The sequence below is a fragment of the Idiotropiscis lumnitzeri genome, chromosome 20 (genome assembly GCF_059441095.1).
Source record: "Idiotropiscis lumnitzeri isolate Australia: NSW breed Sydney's pygmy pipehorse chromosome 20, RoL_Ilum_1.0, whole genome shotgun sequence".
Classification (NCBI taxonomy): Eukaryota; Metazoa; Chordata; class Actinopteri; order Syngnathiformes; family Syngnathidae; genus Idiotropiscis; species Idiotropiscis lumnitzeri.
Window position 1 is genome coordinate 4,863,550 of NC_142410.1, and position 18,715 is coordinate 4,882,264.

The following is an 18,715-nucleotide window of genomic DNA, read 5'->3' on the forward strand; positions in this document are numbered from 1 at the left end:
GTCATACTTTTGTTCACTATATTTCAAATTAAATGTATTCTTTTTCTGCACCTGGTCAAATTTTAGAACCCATTGTGGCCCGTCAGACAAAACGTTTGCCCACTCCTACCCAAGACCTTGACCAATAAATGTTCTGACTTCATACCAACTATGAAAACGACTTCCTTTGCCACTTTTCTGTCGCGATGTTGCCCTGCTGAGCTGCTTTATTAGGTCACTGTGAAGATTTAGGGAAGATAGAAGGCTTTGCCGAGGCTTGCCCCAACGTCTTTAGCGCCTGGGCATTAGCCATCTGCAGGCACATGTGCAGGAGAGCTGAGCGGGAGGTGTGACGTGAGGGCCCCGTGTCAGTGTCGGTGTCACAGCCACCAAATCAGACAGGAAGTCCAAAATTAGTCCTCGGCTACTTGAATTCAAAAGCATCTGGCCTTATCTCGTCTCGTCGAATTGTTGACCAGTTTGACCCCGTTCCGTGTCTGAATGCACCTGAGGACTTTGCCATGACTTCTGGTTTTGTTCAATTCGATCTAAACAGCCACTCTAACAGCACACACGCAGCGTAGGAAGTGTTCATCGACATGAAGGGAAAAAAAGAATTCATCAACACGAGTCGAGGGACGCTTGATTGCAGATGTCGGTGGAGTGTGTCCAGAATGTGCTGAACAGTCAAACGTTCCGCTCAGTCGCCAGCGGTGTAGCTGCTCTTCCTCCACTCTTTTTTGTTTTTCTCACGCACAATAATCCAAATGACATAACGATCCATTGTTTGTTTTAACCTGACGGCTCATCTCCTCGGCCGAGGAATGGTTTCGGGAGCGCTCTTTACGGCTCCCTCACACCCCTGATTGGCCTGAAGAAAGACAGAGAGAGGGAGCAGTAAAAATAGTTTGACACCCTCAAGGTCCAGCCAGCAATCTCCTCTCCACCCTTGCCCATAAAACTCTTTGAATCCTCTTCTAAAAATCCCACTGCCCCCTCTAGTCTCCATTCTCCTCCCCCCACGCTCTCCACCGAACGCTCATTTTCAGCTTTGCTCCAGATCGCTTGCATAACCGCCTATTGCTGCGAGGTTCCCATGTGTGATTGATGCTTCAATCGGGCTCATCGCATCGCTTGAACTTTCCGCGCCACTTTCCAGCCACGCAACTGAGGCTGTGCGCCTAATATCAAGTTAGCAGATCAAGACTTTAATCTAGCGCGATCAGACTTTGCTTTAAGCCAAAATAGTCTGTTCAACATCTTGGGCATGATACTTATCGAGGCTGGACCAAGACCAGCTACCTGCTCTGAAGTGATAACACTGGTTGAACCTCAAGTGACCCTCTTTTGTCCATTTTGCAATTTCACAGTCATGAAGATGCAGTATACTTAGACTTGGGGACGACTTGATGGAGTCACATCTTTCATGTTAAACTAAAGGCCTCTACGCACCAAAAGTCGGTACACGCCGTCTGTTTGGTGTAGCGCGCAACGTTGTAAAGTCGGAGTCGTTGTTGGGGTGTCTGCAGGGGCGTGTTCGCCCGATTTAACATGTAAATTCGGGACAAATGATCTCTGTGATTGGCTGTTAGTGAGCAAATCAGTGCAGTGGACAAGAACAGGAAGTGACGGAAGCAAAGAAACTGGGAACATTTAAGCGATTTCTCAAGAACAAAATTAACTTTGCTCATTTTCACATCTTCTCAACGGCTGGCTGGACAGAAGTTATTTGACATCACCGTCAAAGGCGACGCATTGACTATCGTCGCCGATGGCATGTAGGCGTACTACTTTTCCAGCGTCCAGAGTAGTTGGCGTCTCGTCGGCTTTTGCGGTGTGTGCGTCCATCATTTTCCAATTCCAGCTTCTAGGTTGACGTGACCGTTGGCCGCAACGTGTAGAGGCCTTTACAAGGCACCACTGATGCATGTAACTTGTCAACATCCATCCATTTTCTAGAACAGGTAAATTAAGATAAGATACTAATAAAAGAAGAAATAATAAAATTTTTAAAAAAAACGAAAAAAAAACCGATACGTCATATCTAGTTAAAATCTCAAAATCAAAACAGTGGACAATAAAGTTGTCAGGACAGAATGAAATGTTGCGATGGTTTAAGATCTCAGATGAGAAAGTTTGTTCCACAATTGAAGAGCATGGAAACAGAATACTGCTTCTTTTTGTTCAATTCTGGTTCCGTTCCAGAAACAGTCAAAAACTGCACCTGGTGATCTGAGGGTCTGGAAGTCTCACAGGGAACTTAAAGTTCTCAAATACATTAAGATCCAAGACCAGTCAGAACTTTGTCGACCAAGAGAATGATTTTAAAATTACCGATACATCACAGAAGACTAAAGCTTCAACTTTGAGTTTTGTGGAGAAATTTTACTTCTCATTCCATCGTGTTGCCGACCACCACATTAGAATATTTTCAACTTCATACGGACTACACAAACCACTTCTATAGGTTAAATGTTCGATGTTCCCATCCCCCTTCGCCGTAAGCGTTTTCGTCTCTCAGCTTCAACAGTGGGAAGAATGAACTTTCTCCCCCAGTGCCTTGAAAATGAGCATCTTCTAACAGCCATTCCCCCGAATTGTTAATGCTGTCAAGGAATGTATGGCTTTGCTATCAGTGCAGGTGATGGAAGGGTGGGGTGCTTGTTGCCACGGCGCCGGCCTGCACACTGTGCTCTTATCTAATTTGGTAAACACAGCCTGGGCCTGCATTGAATGAAGTGTCACAGTGAGTGGGGGGCGGAGCAGCTCATACCCCCCCCCCCCTTCATGCAGATAATCCTACACTGAGTGTTGTTGGTGAGAGCCAGCTGTGGTTCAGGTTGGGGGGGGGTTTCGAGTGGGGAAGCATTGTTGAAGTAATGGGATAGGTAACAGGGTGATTCAGTCGTGCTGATAAAAGCTCCATTTTAAGAACCAACCCAGGCGTACCACTCGCCATGCTTAATGTCTTTAAAGGACGGAACTATGCAATATGTGGATGTATAATTTGAGATGCACTGTAACATCGTGCGCAATAAATATCTCTGGTTGCATGGACGATCCCAGGCTGCAAGTTTACTCTAGATCACATGACACACGAACTCAGAGATCAATTTTATTATCTTTCAACACATAAACACACACGTGAATGGTGATTGGGAAAATTACCATTTTGTGGATGATTGTGACTCTGACTTCCATTAGCAGTGAAGTGGAAAGTCTATAACCTCACAAGTGCTGAATTTAATTTGAGTGTTCAGTCTGAAAACAGTTAACAAGCCAATTGAGGTAAAAAATGGACCGACCTCAATTTGGGCCAAATTATGGGAGTTTTGTACAAAATAACGCTATTTGTTTTTTATTTGTTTTACTCATTTTTGCAATTGAATGACCTCGTACAAATTCCACACATCACAGAGTAGCGAGTTGATAATAACCATGCAAATTTTAATCGTAAGAGCATCTCAAAGAATATTAAAGGAGGCTTCGAAATAGTGAAAAATGTAGCATCTTTCTTATGCCTCAACCAGGAGTGGGAAAACTACGGCCCAGGGGCCAAATGTGGCCCGGTATACGTTTTAATCTGGCCCGCTGAATTTGAAAAAAATTGTTAATGTTTCATTTTGTAATTACTGTGATTTTTCAAATACATATATATTGTTGTAATGCTTTTATTCACTTTCATTTCAAATTATTATTTTTTTTTTTTTCTCCGATGAGACGACGTTACCAAAACACTCCTGGTCCGGCCCCTCTGTCAAATTTTAGAACCCATTGTGGCCCGCCAATCCAAAAGTTTGCCCACCCTTGGCCTACACATTGCGACATGCTGGTGCCACAAAAATATAACTTCTGAAATCCACCACTGACCGGAATTAAATCCCACCTGGGCATCACAAAAGGTGGTCGACTCAAGCTCGCTAACAGTCTTGGTTCTCCTCATGATGAGGAAGTAACTTTTTTCAATAGCGCCAGCATACCACCGATACGAAGGAAGGTGCTGAAGTTGGGAGGTGCGCCACTATTTCAGCCATGCCCAAAAATCAGGAAACTTGAAATACTCCACAACTTTGTACTTAATTGCCATCAATCTTTGCTCAAACTATTCTCTGAACTTAATTTAAAACATTTATAATAGCGACTGAACCCAGTTCACAGTATTTCTGTGTTCCTACGGGAAAATAATGTTTTCCAAATTCAAACAAAGGAAATTAATCTGTGAGTTGCACTTTGATCGTTTTGGCACAAGTCTCGTAGCCGCCAAAGCCGCACGTTTGCATAACAAGTATCAACAATGCTGTATGGAATGCTGCAATATTGAGGAGGAGCGACGCAGGCTTTCGGGATGTGACGCAAGTTGGTGTCCGAACACTAAACAGCTGGATTTGACCGCGGCTGTAATTACTGTGAGGAAAACCCCGCAAGCGTCGGTCACCTTGACTCTGGATGCAAAATGCCCGTCCGGGCCCCCCGAGAGAGGAGCTGGCACTTGAGCAAAAAAAAAAAAAAAAAAGTGTAATAGCATTGCATTGAGTGTTCAAGGTGGGCAACCTTGAATAATGGTGAGATGAGAGCGAGCCGGAGAGGCGAATCCAAGTCATCCGGCGGGTCACCGGGAGGTGAGGCTGCCTACTTGCCGGGGTTCAGGAAAAGTTCAGCTGCATAGCATTAGGCAAATGAGGGAGACGGGGAAAAAATGTGAGGGTTGGGAGTGACGAGAGGATGGTTGGAGGGGGGGGCAGGGTCAAACGAGATGGAAGGAGGGGACTAGGATGGGAAATATGTTGGAAAGTTTCACAGCACATGTTTTTAAGAACTAAAAGTAGACTGAGAGGAGGCCGCTTTCACGGGGGTGCCTCTCTCGGGATGGTCTGTGGAGAAGCGCGGTGACGTGCTGAATGGGTTAAACGTGGGAGGCGCAACGGATGAAAGCAGAGGGAGGGCGGGAGGGGGGTTAGTGCCGGGGGGGGGGAGCGGGGAGGGGGCGGAGCCTCAGCCCTCAGCTGCTGCGCCTTGTCACATTGCTGCAGAACATGATAGCGGCGACACGCTCCCTCCGTGTGGGCTCGATCCTTCTACGCGCACGGACGCAATCGACGCGCTTTTGCTGAGGAATCCGGAGACGGACGCCGGTTCGGGTCGGCTTGCTGAATTGCGTGCGCGCGCAGCGGACGACGCTCGCCAGGCTTGGGGGGACGAACACGGACTGTTTAAATAAATAAAAAAAAAAAGAAGCTGCACTTGGACGGGATTCCCTCGACTATTTCGCGTGCGCTTTCCTCTTTGGGATTTTTTATTCGGCGCATATTTTATTTTATTTATTTTTTTTGCGCGCGTCTCCACCGCAGCATGCATATTGTTGTAAATGTCCTCCACTAGCGTTCAAAACGACATGGCAAATGTTCAAATGGATGGATCACTTTTGCTCTGATCCCATTTGGTGCCCTCTGTTTCTACCTCGGCTGGTGTGCGCACTAGTTTGATTTCTTTTTATTTTTTGGGGGGGGTGGGGAGGTGGGATAACGACCCCCTGTTTGGCCCGCATGATGTACGAAAGCGTGGACGTAGTGGGACTGAACCCCAGCCCGAACCCCTTTTTGATGATGGATTACTACAACCAGAGTAGAGGGTGTCTGCTCCCGGAGAAAGGACTGGTGCCGGGGGGTCCTCATCCTTACAGCTCGTCCGTCAGAAACCAGCACTGGAACGGCTCCAATCACTGTAGGTACAACCCCAACACCTCCACCGAATTGTGTGGATTACCTTCCACGTGATGGAATTCAATCTACAGCCTTTATATTTCCAGTTACTTGTCACAAACGCACCCTTTCTCACTAATCCAGAGCTTCATATCTGCATTATATATACTTGACCCACTTTCTCGGTCCCTCTTGTGTGCATCCTCGCCGGCTCGTTTTTTTTCCTCCGTCTGGGTCCACACGGCTGAAATATGCACTTAATACAAACACGGTTCTGCAAGGCACGCCGACTTTAATTAGATCAAACCGTTCCTGCCGGTCTGCAACCTCCTGGTAATCTCTGTGGCCACAGGTCACACTTGGTGAGCAACCCTGTGGGTTTCACGTGTCAGAAAGACATTTCAAATAAAGAAAGACTATATGTGTAAGTTTAGCGGAGTAGTTTGTGTTGTGTGCACTTAGTGTAGTAGTTTTATTAGGGCCTAGTGGCATTGCATGGTAGTTTTTTGTGTGTGTGTGGAATGACACCGTATGTGCAGCTGCAATCGAGTTTTATTGCAACAACAAAGTCTTTTTGGCAGCTATGCAAAGCCAAAGCAGTGCAGGCAGGCCTTTAAACCAGAGATAGCTCTGTTGTCTTTCACAGCTGAAGGAGTGTAAAAAGGCAGGAATCTCCACAGGCTCTTAAGGGCCAATTTCCTCCTTGACTCGAGACTTTAGAAGCACATGACAAAGGGAATTTTTTTTTTTTAAGGGGCTTTTTCTGATGTGTGGCGGGAGCAATAAAACCCCTCACGACCACTCTGTTTGCTCCTATCTGGCTTTTGCCGAATAATTTCAAATAAACCCCCCATTGGACTGAAAGCACAACTGAAGATGCGCTGCAAGCTTGATAGTATTTATTGAATTGGGCCACTAAACAGCTTTAGTGGCAGCATTGATTCGAACCATGTGAGCTCGGGTGAGACTGTGTGGGGGTTTGGCCCAGGAAAAGACCTCTGATCCCTCACTCCACTCCACATTGTTTAGCTCAGCCGTGGAGTCGCCGCGTGTTTCGATGTGCGCATTATAGCTTCGGTTTGCATCACCGGTCCCATGTAATAAAAAATTTAGTGGGCGACTGGGGACTGGTGGGTGTACTGTAGAAAGCAGTGCAACATGCTGTGGTGTCATCACGTGGCTGTGGGACTTATTCGATCATAGGGCCCACAAAACAAAACCCCAGCGCGTTTTTGTTTGCACCTCTGCATCTTAAATAGGAATTCTAAGCAAGCGACATTTCCCAAAATATTAGCTGGCATTCTGTTTTGTTTTTTTGGGTGGGGTTTTTTTTTGTTTTTTTTATAAGCAGATGCTTAAAATACCACTTGTCTCTGGGTAACGTTATGTTCTATGCATGGGAGTGAAAAGCTTTTTTTAGTTTAAATTTTTCAAGCCTCTGCAAGCGGCTACAGTGATTATTACATGTCATTTATTTAAAAATATCATTGCCAGAGGTCTCCTTTAGTTGACACGAATGCAATATTTTCTAATCTGGTCTTTTAGTATGGGGACTTTGTTGATGTCATAATTGAGTTAATTGTGTCATCCGATATTCATTACAGGCAAAGTTTGGGTTGAATTTAGTCTGTATTCACACAAGTTTAATCTCCATCTCCATGTATGTTGGTATAAACATATGTTTACGTAGAAGAAGATGCATAGATGTGACCTTGTGCTGACCTGTTACCTTGCGCTTCGGAAGTGTTTTCATAATGCAGGAGTAGGACAAAGCAAGCTTTTGTCGTGTTTTTCTTTTTTTTTTTTTGCCCATGCTGAGCGTGTCAATATATGATTGACACCTCATAAATCACACCTCTGTCTGTGATTGGTTGTTTTTCCTTAGGTGCGCTGGTTTCCTTGTATATAAAATCAGAGAGGCACAAGAGGACCCAAATTGGTTGATTTTATTGAATTTTTTTCACATATCATATTTATCGTGTTCTTTTGCCAAATGACCAACAATTGAATAAAGGCCTAAAATAATTTGTCAACTCGTATGTTAGTGATGTGCGGCGCCATACTGCTGAATGTGTGCAATAAAAGACTCTGGTCTCGCAGATTAAATGGCCGTCAAAAACCTTGCGGCAATTACGGACCTCATGCATGAAAGAATGTGCGTGGCCTTGTTCACATGACTGTCACACTAACAAACGGAGGAATGCACGGTGGGCTCAAAAATGCTCAACAGCCCATCGGCGTCTTGTGGTTTGTGGGATTTTTTTTTTTTTTTTTATCTTCTCAGGTTGTCCACTGCATGAAAACAAAGCGCTCACCAGGGATTTTTCATAGAAAGCGTCTGGGGCAGGGCGGGCTTTTGCTATGTTGTCTTCTGGAGTTAGTAGTGCCAAGTGGGCTAGCGGGTATGAACATAGCCTAGAGGGGGTCAAATGAATTGCGGCTTAATCTGACTCATGTGCTATTTAAGGATGGAAGGAGCCTTGGAGGGGGGAAAGAAACACAAATTAAGATGTTTTTTTTTTTTTTTCATGCCAAGAGAGGTCAGACAGACATATCATCAGGAAAAAAAAAAGTTCAGCATCTTAACTATTCTTTTGTTGTGGTTGTCAGACGGAAACACGGCTAGGCGGCTTGTGTTTTTGGCCAACAGATCAGTGTTAGATATGCAAACAAACTGTGAACATCACCCCCCCCCTCTCGATTTCATATTACTAAGAAATGTGAATACACGCTCCGCTCTTGACATTGATGGGAATTTCGCTATCCCAAAACATCCGGACTAAGAGGCCATTCAGTATGTACGACGCTTGCTTTTCTTTATTAATCCACTTAACGGTCTTGGCAAAGCAGCTTTCTACATCAGTAAAATTGCAATCTGTGACTGCGTTGACATGAAGTCGTCAAATCCCCCAAAATGAATATTCTAAACTGCACTATTAGTGCCTCGGCCTTCCAAGATTTTCTTTTCCATCCATATTGAGAGAGTGGCCTGCGGACGGTCCCAGATGTTCAAGTGGCATTGAGACAAGGTCCTCTATTCTTCTAGGGGATGGAAGCGTCAGACAGGCCCCTTATTGTGCCACATGCCTGCGCCGCTTTGCAGCCATTGGCGACAGCGATTTGGTTGGCCCGAATGCCTTGAACGCCGCAGATGTGTGACAGAAAAGAGAGAGTGAGCTCAAGTTATGTCCACAGAAACACACCTGCTTTTACCTGCAGCTGAACGGCAATAATCCATTTTTGTCATCAAGGTATGTTTGGAAGAGCGAAAGGTTGAAGGGAGTTCAACTGTTCTCTCGCCGTAAAGGCCGCGGGGCGACTTTTCGCAATCTGCCATCACTCGCTCCCGAAACAACACCTTGTCACCAACCTCCGAGTTGTTCGTTACACCTTTTTAATGAGACGCATCCTTCATTAAAACGCTTACGCAGCAGGAACATGCAACGTTTGTGATGTGTTGTTTATTGCGCCATGCAGTGATTACAAATCACCCCCCCGCCCCCCCTAATGATTAAATGAGGACATAAGCTGCTCACATTGAAATTTAGGAATGAATTCTTCACATTCTATGCACGGCGATTGTATTATTGTGCATTATTGAGATTGTAACTCACATCATATGCAGCGTTGTCGTGAGGGGTCAATGCTGCCGTTTTTGTTTGGAATATAATGAACAATTCTCCCAACATTCCATAGAAAAGTTTGTTTAGCTCAGGGGTGGGCAAACATTTTGATTGGCGGGCCACAATGGGTTCTAAAATTTGACAGAGGGGCCGAACCGGAAGCAGATGGATGGAGTTTTTTGGTAACGTCACATCATCGGAGAAAAAAAAATCATTTAATTTTAAATGAAGGTCAATAAAAGCATTTCAACAATATATATGTCTTTTAAAAAAAACTGTATTTAGAAAATAAAACATTAACAAGGTTTATTCAAGTTTGGCGGGCCGGATTAAAATGTTTAACGGGCCACATGTGGCCCCCGGGCCGTAGTTTGCCCATGCCTGGTTTAGCTTCATGCTTGGTACTTTCATACTTTGATATGCATTTTTTTTTTTTTTTGCTTTGTTCATATGTATTTAATTTGGCGTGGTTACACACTGGGTCACTATCGAATAATTGTCAAATTGTTTATCCTATCGATGATTCCTTCGAATAATCAAGTAATCTGATGAATTTATGTAGCTTGAGGTTTGTGTCGATGCCGTAGCATTGCCCAATTTTTTTGTCGGCCTGTTTTTGTGCTCAATTTACCCAACGTTATCCCCCCCTTTTTTTCCCCCGGCCCTCGTCTGTTCTGTTCTATTTTGTGATTCGTTTGTGCGGGCAAACACACTTGGACCCACCAAAGGGCCAATCCTGTTTGTAGACTGATTTAGAAGGCATCAGTTGGGGGCCGTTCTCCTCTACTAGTTTGGTCTGACACTAAATCACCCAAACAAAGCTTTGTGTACTCCGCAAAGCCCGCATTGAGGACCACAGCGGAGCAGATAGCGAGGAATCCAAGCGGTGTCACTGATTCATCAAGGAAGTAGTGAAAATAGCACTGTAATCTCGCTTTCAATAATTACTTCGCCCCTCGCGTCGATTGCTGTTGTGCACATGCACAGGAGTGAGCGGGCGGCTGAGCTTCAATGAGGGGGAGGCGGGAGGGGCAATGGGGGGGGGGGGTGCCCTTTAAAATATTCATAGCTTCTTCATTTAAATCAATTCGCAGCGTGTGTGCAGCCAAGCGTCAACTGTCAGAAATGGAGCTGGCCCTGTTGTAATCACTTCTTTACTTATCTCTACAGATGGCTTGTTCGCAACGCGCCGTGCATGGCTAGCTCCTCAGCACACTCAGGGAGGGCTCTCTCCATCCTATCTCACCCACCCTGCCCGTCTCCTCACCCCATCTCCATGTTTCATAGCCACCCCCTCATAATGGAACACATATAAATTCATCTGGCTATTGAACCCGGTACATTCATCACCGCAGAATTCATCTGCGAGGCATTTTCATTCCCAAAGTGTCTCCTTTCTCCAGTTCACTTTATCTTCTGCCCCCCTCTCTGTAACTACACGGTAAAATTTGCAACATGCCACCCCTAAGCTAGGCAGTCAGTGTCGCTATAAATCCTTACATGCACACCTGCCCTAATGTTTTGTCTTTTTTTTTTTTTTTGCTGTATTTAATGAGTAAAAAAAAAAAATAAATCTCCGTTAAAATCATGGGGGCGGGGCTTTACTTGCAAGTGTTTGTCACTATTCTCAAAGAATCCAAACACAGACGAAACACAACCACCACGTGTGCCCTTAAATTAAAAAGGCAATTTTTGAGAAGAAAAGTCCTAATAAGGTGCAAAGTACACTATTTGCCGAAATGCGATCCAGCCTCCCCATTTAGTGCGATAACGTGTTCACGTTGGCTCACGTCACATGACGGCCTCCACCTCAAGCCGCCCCCTCCTGGCGGGCATACCTACACAACCGCCACAATGGAGTGCCATCCTGTTTAGAGAGCGGGGAAGCCAAGAAAATAGGCTAGAGCTTAGTGTGCTAAAAATACTAAAGCCCTGGCAGTTCTTTTGCTGTCTGTGCAGAAAATAGCACGGCGTTACTGCCGTCTCAGTCAGTCAGCAGGCAAAAGAGAGCAGCAACGCCACGGCGCTGTTCGCGCCTTGTGTCTTTTATAAGAAACAACAGCGCATACGGGATTACTCAAACCTTAATCTTTATTTGTGCAACAAACCAGCAAGGCCTCCCCCTCGTTGCTACAATTGTGGTTTTGATTAGCGAGCATTCCTCCTTCCAAGATAGACAAGATAACTGCACTCTGCCAGATAATCTCATTACTGTCCTGATTTAGGCTGGCTATCGTAATATCTGGTCTAAGTGCCTTCCTGGGGAAGACAAGTCTCGCTCGTACGTCCGGATTTATGGGGCCTTTTCTGTAATGTAACTTTAGATATACGTACTGTGTATCTTCATCTCTTTGGCTCCGTCACGCTAGGCTGACCCGGACCCGACCGGCCCAGCTTGACTCAATCTAGTCCCACTTGAGTGTCAGAGGAGATTTGTCCCTCCGAATGTCGCTCTGCTCCCGCAGCCCCTTTTCAATCATTTCATATTCATTACTTGTACGTCTGGAACTCGGCCTCCCAACATTTGACTCTTAAAGGCCCACCTGGGACCCAGATGAAATGGACTGCCAAAATGAGGAGATGGAAAGGAGGAGTGTGTCGCAGCTTCGTGATGGATTGGAAGGTCCGTCGCGACGATGGAGGCAGACACGATCGGGTTACCGGCCGCTTGTTGTTTTGTGATAGAAGTATTGTGTCAACTGAAACATGGCCTGAAGCTTTGACTACTCCAAACGCATGTAGGTTAAGAAGAAGGCGGATTGCGTTTATGAATAGAGACGCTTTGTGATAAGCCAACGCTTGTATCCAACAGGTGAAGCCTTTCATGTTCAGCCATAAAGATAAATGGTTGGTAGGAAACACGAGACTTGATCTCGAGTACATGTCTGAATTATTTATTTGATTACTGTGTGCCTTTTTCTTTTTGTTGTCATAGATCCTCTGTGTATGGTTGAATTCTTAATGCTGTACTTTGTCTTCATACATGCACGCCGTGCTGCAAACTAAGGACAGTTAAGAGCACCGACAAGGCAACCATTAGAAAATATTTACTTATTAAAACGCACACTTTTTAAACATGTCGTATAGAACCGAAAGAAAAAATTGCGAGCGTTAAATGTATTAAAAAAAAATACAGTGTGTACTTTGCTGTTTGTGATTGCCTGTTTTTAAGAGGCGGGGCTTGTTGAAGTGCATGTGATTTATTTTTATGTGTGTGAGTGTCTGGGTGTGAGCGGTGGCTGACAGCAGCTCCTTCATTAGTGTGCCGAGTTTGTGTTCTACTGTTCATGTTGCAAATATGTCTTTTTAAGATTTACTCGAATTTACGGATCCGTTTTGAAGTATTGTACCAAATGAGATGGGAGAATTATGCTGTCATCTGGATGGATGGATTTGGCTCATCATAGCCTGAAACTAGTTGAGACTCAATCAACAGCGCATCGGCAATCAGTTTTCTTTGTATCAAGTCATGCTTGATCAATAATCAGTTCTACGCAATCAAGCAAATAGTTTTCAATCCATCGAGGAAATCGACTCAATAAATGTAACAAATGTGTTTGGTGGTGCTGGACAATCCCGCTCCATCCCCTCATGGCTCACTTTTCCCATTTCTGGGAATCGTGTTCACCGTGCTGCCTGCGGTCTTACAATAGAGTTGGATTATTGTGTCTGGGCTGTCAGCACCTTTCAGCCGAAAGAAAACGCGAGGAGAGAGGGGGGGAGGGGTGAGTTGATCCGTGGGAGGGCTGGATTTTCAAATGATAATATCTGGGTATATATTTTTAGTAAAAAGCCGTAGGAGAGTAAATGTAGACGTGAGATTGTCTTGACTGGTCAACAAGTCATTTTTTTTTTTTTTTCGTTTTCTAGCGTGAGTGACTTGGCCTGCATCATGTGGCTGCCAACAGCATTGGCATGGCGAGGCTGGTACACAATGACCCAAATCCTCGTCCTATTAAACCCTTGCAAACTATTTGCCTCTATCTTGCCCGTCCCCTTTTAGAATGTCAAAGTTAGACAGAAAAGGCCTCGTGAATGCATCCATTTGGCCGGCATTTATAATACTCATGTGTGGCCCAGTTTTCATGGGAAACCCCTCATTACCTTTAACCTTTTTGAAAGGAGGCCGTGTGGCTATCAAAAATGTGAGCAGTCAAATATGTGAGTAGCAAGGCCTTTTATATCACGTACTGTGCGTGCAGTGTGCATGGCTGCCCAAATGTGCTCCGTCTGGCTACAGTAGCCAACTTGCGCCGCTGATGTAAATTATGGATTGGATGTAATGCAGCGATAATAAGCCACATTTTATATATATATAAAAAAAAAGGCTTTTTCCTTCGGACACCTTTACCTATTCACCTGACCACCCCTGACTCCACTGCTCACCTCCGGCAACTTCCAGAGCTACAAGCGCGCCTGTGCTGACAAAAAATAAATAAATAAAAAAAATCCACCCTCGCCGAAGCCTTTCATGGCTCTAATCCCCCAACACCTAGAAGACATGCATGGGAATCTCTGCTGGACGACTTAAAAGGATGGAAGGACGGAGGAACTCCCCCCGCCTCCTTCCATAAAGCCTGCTGGGATGCACCGTGGGCTTGATGCCTCCAACCCAACCTGCTTCAGCACTCAGTGGGAAACGCCATCACAGACTCCCCTTGAGCTGGTCTGCTTGGACTGTTTGATCTTATTGTGGAAGCAAGTGAGCTTGCCTGCTGCCTGGCAGGCAGTAGAGAGAGGCTCTTGATGCCCAGGGTTGAAGAGGTGGAGCCAGCTTCAGTGGAGAGGCTTAATAACTGTATTAACATCAGTGGCTCCCCCAGGACTCGCGCTTGTGAGTCGGGAGAGGATGAGGCGCTTCGCACTTTAAAATTTGCTTTCCCTTACTTGAATTTGCTCTCCCACTCGTCCGCTTCCAGTCAAACGGCTGTTTTTTTTTCAGCATAGTCATGAGCACCGGAGTAAAGTGTTTGCAGATGCGCCATCCGAAATGGCGTGCCAAGCCCGGCCTCACCTGTGGGTGTCCCTATTCATGACAGTCCTCTTTGTCCCTTGAATTATGCATCGGCAACTGCTGAATAAATGATGGGCCCCACTTAGCTTAATGGATAGAGTTAACTGGGAAGAGGTGTGCGCTCCTATTGGTCGCCGAAGTGGGTCACAATAAATGCTTGCCCGCTTCCCACAAGGTCGGAATGAGCCCGGGGTCACGAGGCCGAGAGACGGAACAGTCAACAGAGGCCAGTCGGGGTTAACTGGACCCTTGAGGGATAAAGCGCCAGGGAGGGAAGAGAGGAAGCTCCCACATCGGCCTCACCTGAGAGCTTTGTTCAAATCATTTGCCTGTTTGCTTGTTGCGGCGGTGACGTCTTTTACCGTCTTTACGGTGTGCAGAGGTCGTTGGTCATCACTTGCTTTGGCGTTTGCTGGATTAACACGACATTGTTCACTAATGATGCTGAAGTTTCATACGTTTTAGCCCAAGGCTATTGCTTGAATTGCCAAACTGCATTTTTCAAGTTGAATTTATGCCATTATCAACCATGACAAAATCATGTTCAATCGCTCATTTAATACGCTAAAAAGGGCCACTTTTTTAAAAGTAAAAGTGTAATTCGGCCATGTGACCATGTCAAAGCATGCGCTTACGCCAATCAAAGAAGCAGATAAAAAGCAAACGACTGTAAGATCATCTTTACCAACTCTTCCCAAATATCTTAGAGCCACGTAATGCAATAAATAAAACAGTGAGGTGACGAAGCAGTTTAACAGGCGGAAATGAATCTGCACACATCTCGTGGCTGACCTGTTCCCACTACACTGAAGCATGACGGCGATCCATTTCCAACAAAACACTGACTCAAATCTATTTGACCAAATAATTTTTCACTTATTGCCTAAAAAATGTAGACTCAACCTAATGCAGCACGCCTCATGTAACGTGAGTGAAAAGGCGGCACTTTAAAACACTTCTAAGGCATTTTGAGTGTTAATAGATTAGCTCTCAAGATATTTTCAAGACTTAAAAATTAATATGTAAAAAATACGACATGACGTAGGGACCGATCAGTTGTATTGTCAGCTGGGCCTGTTTTGTCAAACACATGCGGTATTTGATAAACTCACAGGAACTGACTTATTCTGTTGTACAAACGATAAATGTTCACAGGTGGATACACAGATTAATTGGAACCTCTGCCAACTTGTCGACAAGCATTTAATTTGTTCGACCTGTCACAAAACGCGGCTGACGTTGGTTGGGAATCTGTTGTATTATTGCTCACAGGAGATGATATCCTCGTCGGGCCATTCATTGGCTCTACCGTGGTAAATCAAAATTCCAAATAATCCACCCTGTGTGAATGCAGGTGACGGTGTCGCTAAACCTGCCATGTTTATGGCTCTGACAGTTTATCTGCTCAGGCCGGGGAAGAAGCCACATCAGTAACTTTAAATCACGCAGCGCTCATTCGAGGTGGGGAAATCGCTGCGACTTCCTGTGGGGGCTGACCAGAGATCATGTCTGACGAAAAACAGTCATCATAAGGAGGCTAGCATATCACAGAAAATTGTATGCATGCGTGTGTGTGTGTGTGTGTGTGTGTGTGTTTGAAATGATCAAATGGTTCCCTCCAGGCTACACTGAAAGGTCAGGGATTCATGCAGGAAATTGGTGTCTGCAGAAGTACAGACAACACACACACACAGACAGAAAGGAGGCATAACTTGTCCTTCATTAAACATCCCACTGCGCTCGCTTGATGACTCCGCTAGTATCACCCAGCCATTGCTTCCTAAGCTAACATAGCCTCCCGATGCTATCCACCAGTGCTGGGCATGTGACCCTTCTTTGCCGGTCAGTCACCTGCCCTCAGGCCGCGATTTGTTTAGCCTTCCGGCCACCACTCTCCGGCCTTATTCTTAAAAATTGTCGGCCCCCGACTGCATTCTGCATGCATTTTATTTTTTTTTTATAAAGCGTCCGTGAATGACGCCGCAAATAACGCCAGAGGTTTATTTAAACATCATTAGCTGGCTTATTTACTATTCAAATGCGCTTACCGCTTATTTTGGTCTTATTAGTCTCCTTCTTCTTCGTCTCATTCTTCTTCTTTCTTCTTCTCCACGAATGTGCCTCATGTGTCTTGTTTTATTTTGATAAAGTCAGCCGATCTCACGCACGTCGTGCTGCCAACTGTACTGCTTTGTTCAACAAGAATATTACCCAATGTAAGTATGCGCAGTTGGTAGCGGTGCTTTTGACGCGTTCGAAGGCTATTTTTTCGTTTGCCCATTTGGCCGCGACCACATCACACGACCGAATATCGATTCGTGGACTGGACTAAAATCCACCTGTGACCGTGATAAATTGAACCTCTTTTTTAAAATGTTGTCAGCCTCCCCCCCCGCCCCACAAGGAACCTGGGACGGACTAGCCAACTCTGCTATCCACATGTGAAAATACTGTCATCTGAATTACCGGAGACAGTAAAGACAAATGTGACTGTCTCTCGCTTTTCTTCCCTCGCTCTGCCCAAATTTTCCACTAAGGAGCCCCCTGACACCGCACATCAGACAGTCGAGTCAACTGTGTGTCATCAGTCATCATTAGTGCGTGTGCGCAGGAAAGCGGTGGCTGGTTGCCGGCAGGCAAAGGTATCGCGGGGATCCTGATGGTTTTAGCTGCGGCTCACAATGCTGACGCTGAAGCCGCAGTCTGGAAAGCCACATTTTCACCAAACATTACAGTTGTGTACAGTTTGTGTACTGTTTTGTTTTAATATCCGCTCGTTTTTACTGATTGGTGTTCTTTGTTTACCCTTAATTTCATTGGTTGCCTGATGACAGCGAGAAATAGTCACGCTTTAAGTTCAATCCAGGCTTTTGTATTCGGGACGTTACCTTGGCAAGAAGAACTGTACAATGCTAACTACACATGGTTTATCAAATATAATGTGTTCCTCAAACATTGCTGAAAAAAGCAAAACTGTCATTTAAGTCAGCTAAAAGAGGAGTTTTCTTAGCCTGACGTCTCTAAACTCCCCCATCAGTCGAGTCTGACCAAAGCCGCACCCCTCCCAGAAGCGCTCTTCTCAAACATAGCAATTCATAATTGCATGCAATTATAGAAGTGCGTCGTTGTAATAGTCACAGAGAACACGGCCCAGCTACAACAAAATAACACCACTATCAATACTAAACTAGCATTAGCGCTGTAAACAAGCCAACGTTAGCCATGGCTGCTTACGTTAGTAGCATGACTTCAGCATCTTACAATAACATTTCATAACAATTCTGTTAACGGTTTTATTTTTTTTCGTATTTACAATCAAATATCAAAATGAAGCAATAAACATACGTGTCAAGCAGTAATGTTGCTAATTTTGTGTCACTGCTCCAAAGGCTCCTTTGCTCTGCTTTGGTTTGCTAGTTGTATGCCTTGTTGGTGAAGAATGCGGGATGAGTATTTTGTAGAGTTGGATATTTAGGTGGAGTGAATTATTTATTTATTCATTTATTTATTCATTTATTTATTTATTTTTATTATTATTTATTATTTTTTCATTTTTTTAATACTGTATACTTGGCATTACACTAAGTACGGGCAAGAGGCACGTTGGTTACGAATGCACTTTTTTATCTGTTTGCATTGCTTGCGCAGAAAGAATTACCCCCCATTTTTAAATAATCGGATTGAAACGACGACACCAATTGTGTATTTCTGCTGGGTTGCTCACAAAAAAAAAAAGAAAACACATAAAAACACTTCCTATACCACAAAGACCAAGATTCCTTGCTGTTGAGCATGCGCGGAGTGACCTGTGTGCCCGTACTTCGTATTCCGAAGTGGCGGTTGTTAAAAGAGCAACCCAGGCATGATATTTAGAATTAAAAAAAAAAAAAATGCAAATACTGCCATTATTCTGGTTTTAAAAAGTTAATTGACTGTGAACGTAGTCACAAACTCATCCACGCCTGTTACCACCACACCAAGACACTGCAATACGTTTTATACTCGCATTTTAAAGGGGTGGGTTCAAATATATTTTAAAAATGTGGAAAATCTTGTGGAAGGAAGTTTTTTCAACAATCTGTTATTCATGTCTCGCTATGGCGGATGAACACTTATCGCGAGTGGGTCTATCTACCCACACTATTCTGAAAGAGAACGTCAAACCATTCAGCGACAGCTCCTATCCATTGCAAATAATGTATAAAAATTAGCATGCAAACATAATCAAACGATCAGTTCACGGTTTGTTTTGATCTTGCGAGTGTGTAGCGACATGCTCTACAGCTTGTTCTTGACACTTTTTGACGTCGTACTAAGCCTTGAGGCATTCGCTGGCATCAAGGAGCACTTGAACAAAGTAGTGACAAGATAATGGCACATTCGCCGCATCGTCTTGTCCA

General features: G+C 44.7%; 1 protein-coding gene across 4 annotated transcripts in view; it reads left to right on the forward strand.

Annotated features, from left to right (window-relative positions):
* The window catches only part of LOC148317218 (retinoic acid receptor alpha), a 183,206-nt gene that overhangs the window by 133,633 nt on the left and 30,858 nt on the right, over positions 1 to 18,715 (forward strand). Inside the window, exon 1 of one of the 4 annotated variants that reach the window (XM_088284075.1) lies at positions 5,012 to 5,700. The exons of the other annotated variants lie outside the window; for them this stretch is intronic. Within the exon in view, the coding sequence (XP_088140201.1) occupies positions 5,523 to 5,700 (178 nt within the window). The 5' untranslated portion in view covers positions 5,012 to 5,522. Of the gene's footprint in view, positions 1 to 5,011; positions 5,701 to 18,715 lie in introns of those variants that run through there. 4 annotated transcript variants of the gene reach the window in all.